Raw genomic sequence first — 9373 nt, forward strand, 5'->3', positions numbered from 1 at the left:
GGCGGCTCGGTGGGGAGCAGGCGAGGAACTATTAACAGCCTGCAATTTGGATTATTTCGCTACTGATACACTACACGAGGTAAATGGAAACTATTAAACAGCATAATTGAAAGACGCAATGCTTTGGTTTAGCCTAATGTCGTTAACGGAGGTTGACTGCATTGTGTACAATGTCTGGACTGCCTATGGGAAAAGTGACACGTGGATACCATCCCGGTGTTTTTAGAAAACTATTTAGTTCTGTGTTCTTATGCCATGACATCATTTGCTTATTAAATTGGTTTGAGGACAACATACGCTGGATATATAGCATCAATGTAGTAAGCGATACCTCCATTGAACCTTAACCGATGTGACTAGTAATGCCGGTTTACCACGTTGGGATGACTGATGGGTAGCAGGGCAGTTTCTGAATTCTTATCTTTTTATTATTCGTTTTCACTTTGACGATTTTATTGACAGTTCAATTATATTGTTTATTTGTTTTCGCCATGCATTTATAAATGTCATAGTTATTACAGGGTTATTTAACCGCTAGAGTAGTTTGCCTTTTAAGGCGTATGTGCTTGGTTCTTGAAACGTGGGTACTTTGTTTTTCAATCAAAGCTTATTATGAACACATGGAACTGAAATTTGCAGAAAATGAGCCACAAAGTTTAGTAAGCATGTTAAAATGGACTTCGACCATAAAGGCCCACCGGTGGACTGGCACAGCGATGTGTCCGGCTAGTACCACACATGCTCACTGCAGCAACACGAGATAGGCCCATAGGGTTGCAACTTGTGCTGCAATTAATTTAACCTGCTGATATTGAATGTCAGTTGGTGTGTCTGGGTGATTGGCCATTATATTGTGTCTCGATAGTACACATTGCGATAATCGCGTATTGTAGGAATGCCATTTATGTTCTCGATCTGCATTTCCCAAGCTGTGGCGTGTCACATGTCGCTAGCTTTAACGTTACACAGCGCAACGGAAATTCAACACAATTGTCATCCAGTGGGGTTACAATCTATGCATATACATGCACATCGTGTATATAAATGGAGATCCCTTTGCTATTTTTGGAGATTTGTAATACACACGTGAGGGATTACTTTGAGGGGACCCGGAAACGCTGCCTGGTTTGTTGTAGTGCAACACGTGGGTTCCACGCTAGAGCGTAGCCTACAACAAATATGTCTGCGCACAGTACACATGTACGGGCGTATACACGTGGTTCCGAGTATTTAGTATTGCAACAAACTGCCCGTATTGGTTTGTAACGTTGAACCAATAGCGACAATGTGGGTTGTCAGGTCCATAGTGTCACTAGTCTAAAAATAAATAAAACAATAGTATGAAAACGTAGCCATCCCCACGTGTAAACGAAAAGCGTGTTTGAAGCATGTCACCATTTTGTTTAAACACAAATGCATAACAAATGAATCACATTCTTTATGACAATTAATTTGTCTACTGAGGGGTACATGCCTATTTAAATGTGTACAATTATCCTAGAATACATTGGCCAGTGAGATCTGCCATGCCAGTTTTTAAAACGTACGATGGAACAGTTACGACTTATAATAAACAATGTTGTTCTTATGTTACTAAATATGTTCTGATTTGCATTCAGCTTGAAAGATGTTGCCTTTTGCATTTTGTAATGCTGGTTAGATCGGAAACAGGCCTTCCCCGGCCCTCTGAAGATTCCTTTTCACAACAACAACACTTTAGTAAATGTCTAGCATTCTAACCTACTTGGAGTTCACCTGTTGCCTAACATTTTTGGAATCAGTAATGCCTACTGTCCGGTTTTCAGATTATTAACAATGGTAATGAATGGGATCCAGCATTAAATCCGGTTTCAAACTAAATTTTTGGTCAAATGTGTTCTCTCTAGGATGTGGATCTGGACACTGGCGAAACCTTGGAGGCCTTTGAAGGATGTTTAGGCCCGTCAATCCTTTCCATGTTCGAAGATGTTCCAACAGGAGAGGCAAGACCTTTTTAATTACACATCTATGAATTTTCAATGCGCTGCAAGTGTTCACGTATTTTCGCCACTTTAAGAGCCTCTCATCTTATTTAATTGACATCATTATTTGATTCACATATATACACTACTCATATTTCACATATATACACTACTCAAGAATCTCATGGACAGTGTGCAGCTATGTTAAGGTTCTGTTTACAACACGGATTGACTGGGTCATCGTGGCTCATAAAGAAGGTAGTAGGGTGAAGTTCACTAGAAAGGCCTCTGCTGTCTCCAATCCCCACAAAGGGAGCATAGTAATGCATTACGCTGACAGCCATCTAAATGGCTTGAGTTCCGCTCGTCTCAGCTTTGTGTTGAGCAGGTGAAGGGCCTTGACTTCCGCTCATCTCAGCTTTGTGTTGAGCAGGTGAAGGGCCTTGAGTTCCGCTCATCTCAGCTTTGTGTTGAGCAGGTGAAGGGCCTTGACGATGAGAGCGAGGCGACGCTGCTGACCGCCCTGACAGAGATCCTGGATAATGTGGACGATGAGACCCTCTCTCCGTTCGACATGCTCCCAGACTCTGACCTGCTGTCGGGTCAAAGGGCCAGGGAGCACTCTCCGGTAAGTTCTCAGCTGTTGCCAGAGATCTGCCCACACAGCGCTGTTGGATTCCGGCTAACGGCCGGAACATGCAGTATGTCCAGGGCATTAGTCTGGCATTAGTCTTCCATTAATGACCGTCGCCTCCTCCTCCTCCTCACAGCTGCGGAGACTGCTGTGTCTGTCCCGTTCCCCTCCCGAGAAGGACACAATCTGCAACATGAGAACACTGTCATCTGGCAAGGTAGGTTTTTCCTAGACTGAGTCAGTGGTTTTGGTAAGCTGCGGTCGACGGCTGGCTTCCAGTTTCTAACGGGATGTCCCCTCTCTGCTCTTAGAGCCTGCCCAGGCCCCCAGCCGGCTCGGTCCAGAGGAGTGACGGCGAGGAGGAGGACGACGGCTCCCTCTCACAGAGTCCCACCAGGCTGCTCTCCTCTCCGGACCAGGAGCTGCTGGACTGGGGCGGCCTGTCCCTCCCACTGCCCTTCTCCATTGAGTCGGAGGACGACACGGAGGGGCTCTCTGTGAGCCTGGGAGACCTGGTCAGGCACATGCACCCCTACTGCATGGCCGTCTGTGTGGACAACGGAGAGGGGGAGCAGATGCTGCCCGAAGGAGGGATCCTACTGGAAGTGGTGGACCAGGGGGAGCACGGGGAGCCCATCCTGGCCATCCCAGACCTGGGTCTGCCTCTGGCGCTGCTGCAGAACACTTTAGAGATGGAGCAACACGTTCCAGACGAATCCGACCGGGCTGCTACCGAAAGCTGTGAGGAGATTGTTGTTGACGACACGACCACCACCGGCGCGGAAATGAAAGCTGAGATCATTGCCGCGTCGGTCCTGCACAGAGAGAAAGCCAATTGTGAGCGGAATAAGAAACACAAAGCGCCCAGGATAAAGGAGATCAGGGAGAAAAGCCCACCCAGGAGGAAAAGGGACCGTAAGGTACGAACTCTGCCTGAGCCGGTTGAAGGAAGGATACTCCGCAGCGGCGTTTCAAGGAACGCAGCCGACGAGTTGCAACAAAAACTAAAAAAAACAATAAAAGTAAAGAAAAGTGTGCCACTTGTTACCGATGTCTCCGATTCGACCTGCACCTCTTCCAAACATAAGAGCCTCAACGCATGCCAGAAACCCACAGAAGTCACCAAATTGTCACTGCCCCGGGAGAATCGAGTTAATACAAAAGCAGTGACTGCCCGAAACTCAGTCCCAGTCAGGGCATCCCCTGTCAGAAGCCCACCGAGCCGTCCCATCCCCACGGTCGCCCTCATTCCACCCAGTGAAGGGGCCCGGCCGGCGGCGTCCCCTACCAAACAGGAAGTCTTATCTCCAGCTGTAACCGCAGCGCATCCCATCCCCGGTGTTGTTCCTGTGTCAACGGATAGCTGCTCCTCTGCTGATGCTCCTACCACACCTGAAGCATTACAAACCAACGGCACGGCAGATCAGCCTGCTGCCCCTGAAGGCGACCACGTCCCCGCTGCTGCTCCAGAGCCTAAACCCAAGTCCCTGAGCCTGGCCGAGTACCGCCGGCTCCGGCAGCAGAAGAAGCCCGCTCCCATCGAGAAGCAGGAGGGCAACAGCACCAGGTGGCCCAGCCTCCAGGAACCCCCCAAAGAGCTGCCTCCCATCCCCTGCCTGCCCGACCCGAGCCCCCAGGAGACCCGCCGCCCGGCCCCCGCCTCGGGGAAGAAGGAGGTGGAGGAGGTGAAGCCTGCGTGGCAGCCCACGGGGCCCGGCGCGCCCCCTACACCTGAGGCGCTGCTCGCCCCTCCCGCCTACATGGTGGCGTCCTCCACCAAGGCCGGGGCCGCCACCCTGATCTTCAAACGGCAACAACAATCGGTACCTCACCCCCCACAGCACCGTGCTGCTGCCGCCGGCTCCAGTCCTGTGAAGAGCTCCTCTCCGGGGCCGCAGCCCAACGCATCACCTGAGAAGCCTTGTGTGCCTCGGAACTCTGTCCCTACCCCAACGCCTTGCTCCAAACCCTCAGAGAGCAAGCCTGCAAGGCCCCCATCTCAGCCTGTAACTCCTAGCAGCTTGGTTGGCAGTGCAATGCCCGCCAAGGCCACTTCAGAGTCCCTCAGGACGATCGCTGCTCCCATGTCTGCCAAGATTGCCGCCAATGCAAATGCACAAGTGGGGCCTAAGACGCCCGCTGCTACCTCAGGGAGTGACCCGGTTGCGGCTGCTAGTAAGTTTGCCAATTCTGCAGGTGTCCGTGCCCAGCCTTGTTTAGCGGTCCAAGCTTCTAATCCATCCCAGGATATGAAGGCACTCCCTGTCAAGGCTGGAGCTCAACAGTACGGCCCAACGTCGGTCCCACCGATGAAAAAAAAGACTGCATCACAAGCACTAATCGAGGCCTTCACTAGTGAGATTGGTGAGCGCTAGTATTTCCAATTATACATTTCCTTTAGTTTTCTTTAAGGCAGGCGATATTGTCTCCACGGTTTAGGGAGAGCAGCCTGTCATGTCAAAAGGTTTACTTACACACCGGCTTTTGCCGACCCCTTTTCCCAGGCATTGAAGCTGCAGATTTAACCAGTCTGTTGGAGCAGTTTGAAGAAACGCAAGGTGAGTGCTTTATTGCTGGTGTTATGGTCGTAGTCTTTGTGACAAGCAGGTCATGTTGGCTAATAATTGGTTGTCACATGGGTGCGGACCTGGCTACATGTAGTGTCAGAGCATCCCTTTTCCTGGTGGTTTCATGACGGTTGATGTTTGGTTTGGAGAGGCAGTGCTATCTCTGGGAAGTACGCAGTCTTCCTATGGTTGTGCTTCCTGTAGTCACCAGAAATGATACTCAAAGCCTCCTGGAAAAGCAGCTAAACCAGCTACACCTTAAAAGTATGCTTTTGATTTTTAGTTCCAAAGCTCAGCTTCATCTTTTGAGTGTCAGTCTATGCAAAATGACTACAAAGCTTTTTCTCCCCCTCTGTAATGGGGGGTGCTCTGGGGTTGGCACGGCTGATGCTTTGTCGGCTCAGCTGCTGGAATTCTGCCTCGTTTGCAAATCAATTTAGCTCCTCTAGCCATGCAGTTTTTGTCTGTGGTGATGTAAAGGCTCACCACAGAAACCTATGGGACAGTGGGTGCGGTTGTTCAAGTGGGGTGGTTGCATGCACACTTTGGCGGCGCCCACAATATTGCTGCAGTGGATCCATGGCAAATGGCCCTCCCTCCAGATTCATATAGGATTTGCGCTCCTTACTGTTGCTTCCACAAATAACCTGGAATCCAAAGAGCTTGAATGTTCAACAGTACCTATTACTCACTTACTACTATGAAATAAAATGACTTGAGAACAATCCTTGTTTGAGGACTTCATTTGTGGATGTCCCTCTATGACAAGTGGTAGACGTGCTTCCCTTTTAATCCTATTGTTTACTTTTTATCAATTGAGTGCTCTATAGAGTCGTGCACCATCCTGGTTTTTCCACGCGGTTGGCTCTTTCAGTTCTACGTCTCCGGTTTGGCCTCATCTGCACTCGTCCGGCCCTTGTCTATACTCATCTACTCCTCTTTCATCTTTCTTCAGCCAAAGAGAAGCGGTGTGTGCCGGAGGTCTCTGGTAGAGCAGTAACTGTAGGAAACTCTAGGTGAGTTACCCTACAGCCTTGATGCTGCTCTCTGTGTAAGCGCCGTGGGCGTCCAGCTGCTCTGAGCCACAGCGCTGAGAGCAAATGGCTCCTGTGGCGCTTTGTGTGGTTGGTTCACCTTGACCCACCTTTTTACGCCAGGACCTACCGGTAAACGATGGAGGCACGCAACGACTGCCCCCTTTTTTTTTTTTCTTTTTTTTTATGCACTCGAGCGACTATTCCTAAGATAAAGTGAGAGGGGGGGTAGTCAACAGCCCTTTGTGCTTGCTTTTCAGTGTTGTGTTACCAGCAGAGAAAACTGCTGTCGAACGTGTGAAGGCAAACGACCTCTCGAGCTCCGCAGGTAATCTACCATCACGATGTTCCTTTTGTTGTCGGTTCTCCTTATTCTACCGGTAAAACGCTGAACACATTCAAGTGTATATTTAAGGAGGGGTTAAACCTGAGTTTATACATAAGCCTGGGCAGCCGGACTATATCGTCTCGGAATCAACTTCTTACCTTCCCCCGCAGCACTGACCCCTCCGGCTACCCCCCCCCAGCAGAGGTGGAAGCCTCTGGCCCCCGTCTCCCTTCTTGGCAAAAGCAGGGCCTCCCGGCCCACCCCCACCAAGGTGATCCGGATAGAGGCTCAGCCTCTTCCCTCAGTGAAGGGCCGCAGTACCCCCGCCACCCTCGCCCCCGCCCCTGAATGGGCCCTGATGGACCACGACTACTGCCTCCCCAGCAGCACGGCGCCCCCTGGTGACCACGGCCAGCGCTGGAACGTCAAGCAGCAGCCTAACATCACCATCAGAGCCGTGACACAACTCCAGGCAGCCACTACAGGGCCCCCGGGCCCCGCCCCTCCCCGTACCACTACACCCGCTCCGGCGACGGGACCCCCAGAGGCCCCGCTGAAGAAGGCCCCCCCGCCGCCCGCCGACCCGGCCCTGAGCTGCTCGGCCCTGGAGACCCCCGACGCCTCCCCCGCCCGGCCCGAGAGCCCCAGGCCGGAGTGCACGGGGCGGTCCCACCGCAGACGCTCCGAGTCTCGCTCGCCCGGTCCCCGCACCTTCCCCAAAGAGAGGAAGAGGGGCCGGTCCAGCAAACGACTGGCACCGCGGCCCGCCAGCTCCTCCGAGTCCGACTGCAACTCCTCCAGGTCCAGGTCTCGATCCCCGCCCGCCAAAAAGTGAGACGCATGCATTTACATTCATTTATAAAGCAATTAAATGAGAATTATAGTTACATCAGTCACGTATTTTGAGGACCAAACCTTCCTCGATGTCAAAGGCCCCCCACTAAAGCCTCCGCCATTGATCTTTCTAGATATCGTGCTCGTCACTCCGAGAGCAGCTCCAGCTCCTCGTCGTGTTCCTCGCGGTCCTCCTCTCGCTCCCCTCCGAGGAGAAGGAGGTACTCCTACTCCTCATCGCGATCTGGCTCCTGGAGCAGGTCCCGCTCTCGTTCCCGGTCTCCACAGAGAAGCGCTGAGTGGCAACGAAATGTTTACAGGTATAGGAGTCCTCTTGCCACAACGCCAAACAAGACTCATCTTGACTTGGACGACACGCATGCTATCGACAACTGGCATGGCTTTCAGTTGGACCATCCTTTTTAAGGCTCAAGTTTCAACTTGTGTTCAGAAAATGTATTCATCCTCCTCCTTTCCCACAGTCCTTCTTACAGGCCAACCTACCGACACACGTCAGTGGAGAGTTCTGAGGATGTGAAGAGACGTAAACAACAAGCCATTGTGAGTTTGTTTAGCCAAGTTCACCAGTTTCACTAGTTTGGGCCATCATACAAAACACTTTGACATTTCCCCGTGTTAATATTTATTCTTTTCCCACAGGATGAGCGCAGGGTGGTCTACGTGGGTCGAATCCGGGGCACGATGACCCAAAATGAACTGAGGGAGCGGTTCTCTATATACGGAGAGATTGAGGACTGCACCTTGCACTTTAGGGAACAGGGGTAGGTTTCGTGCATCTTGAAGTGTTCCCCTGATGATATGGTTGTAGGTGAGCTTGTTGCACTGTCTTTGAACCTGGGTAGTCTTGTCGGTGACCGCTTAGGCCAAGCTTCAGTGCTAAAGCAACCTCAGGCTTGTTTATAACTGGAGCCTCCTGGCTATACTCCCAGCTTGCTCTTTTAAAAGCAATCCACAATGTGACTTCTTAAATCCACAACTGTTTTAGAGGTCTGTCATGGATTGATTCCCTGGGAAGCAGTGTAGACTAACCATTGTTCTTGCGCATTGTTTGTTAAATTTTGCAGAGACAACTATGGGTTTGTGACTTATTATGACACAAAGAATGCCTTCACGGCCATAGAGAATGGAGGCAAGCTCCGCAAGCCTGACGAACTGCCGTTTGATCTCTGTTTTGGTGGAAGGAGACAGTTCTGCAAGACCAGCTATGCAGACTTGGGTAAGCAACGGGTGTCGTGCTCTGTAGGGAAAAAGGGCAGGATGCTACCTCAGTATTCAGTACAAGAAAGGGTGGTTGGGCACCATGGAGGTTCATGTGTACTTTTAGTTTGAATATCAGAAGAAAACCACGGAAGTTGTAATGCTATTTAAAGCGAGACAAATGATAGTGATTTAAGATGGTTACTGTTCACATTTCCTGTATACACCAAGTTGTTTTGGATGAAAGCATTTTCCAAAATGACTAACTGGTACCTTTTTCTGTTTCCTCAGATTCAAATAAAGAGTATGACTCCTTGCCTTCTAAGGGCAAGTTCCATGCACTAGACTTTGACACTTTATTGAAGCAGGCCAAGAAAACCCAGAAGAGGTAACAGTCTACCAGAGGAAACCTACTACTTACCTCAGAGCTGTTGGTTGGCTCAGACACTTCCAACGGTGCCTTCATTTATTTGTTTTAGTTTTTATTCTATTTTGTTTGTTTCATCTCTGCAAGCTAACACCTTCTATTGAAGTGAAGATTTGTATGAAAAGATAAAATTATTAAAAAAAAATGACAAATAGATTTTTTTAAGTTTATTTAATTGTATTGAGATGTGTGAAAGACATTTTAAATGAGGGAAACTAGTTGAATGCATTCCCTCATGATTGGGAAAGGAAGAAATACATTGGAAATGTACTGCAAACCTAATAAAAAAACTTGAAACAACGTAAGTTGCATTTGTTTTGAACATGTACACAATATAAGATTTCAACATTTGGGACCAACTCCACAGCCT

At 49.8% G+C, this 9373-nt stretch overlaps 1 protein-coding gene and 1 non-coding gene across 2 annotated transcripts in view; both read left to right on the forward strand.

Annotated features, from left to right (window-relative positions):
- pprc1 (PPARG related coactivator 1) overlaps window positions 1-9303 on the forward strand; it is a 9374-nt gene extending 71 nt beyond the window's left edge. The window contains exons 1-14 of the mRNA XM_030378361.1: window positions 1-79; window positions 1887-1982; window positions 2440-2589; window positions 2732-2812; window positions 2907-4959; window positions 5100-5153; window positions 6118-6178; window positions 6457-6524; window positions 6695-7355; window positions 7493-7678; window positions 7841-7919; window positions 8019-8140; window positions 8444-8595; window positions 8868-9303. The exon at window positions 1-79 is cut by the window's left edge and continues 71 nt beyond it. Of these exons, the coding sequence (XP_030234221.1) occupies window positions 1-79; window positions 1887-1982; window positions 2440-2589; window positions 2732-2812; window positions 2907-4959; window positions 5100-5153; window positions 6118-6178; window positions 6457-6524; window positions 6695-7355; window positions 7493-7678; window positions 7841-7919; window positions 8019-8140; window positions 8444-8595; window positions 8868-8968 (3943 nt within the window). The 3' untranslated portion in view covers window positions 8969-9303. The remainder of the gene's footprint in view (window positions 80-1886; window positions 1983-2439; window positions 2590-2731; window positions 2813-2906; window positions 4960-5099; window positions 5154-6117; window positions 6179-6456; window positions 6525-6694; window positions 7356-7492; window positions 7679-7840; window positions 7920-8018; window positions 8141-8443; window positions 8596-8867) is intronic.
- Window positions 8197-8336, forward strand: LOC115560554 (small nucleolar RNA SNORA50). Its single transcript, XR_003979786.1, has one exon. It is a non-coding gene; the product is annotated as a small nucleolar RNA SNORA50 (small nucleolar RNA).
- Window positions 9304-9373: the final 70 nt, after the last annotated feature.

This window comes from Gadus morhua, chromosome 15 (genome assembly GCF_902167405.1).
Source record: "Gadus morhua chromosome 15, gadMor3.0, whole genome shotgun sequence".
Classification (NCBI taxonomy): Eukaryota; Metazoa; Chordata; class Actinopteri; order Gadiformes; family Gadidae; genus Gadus; species Gadus morhua.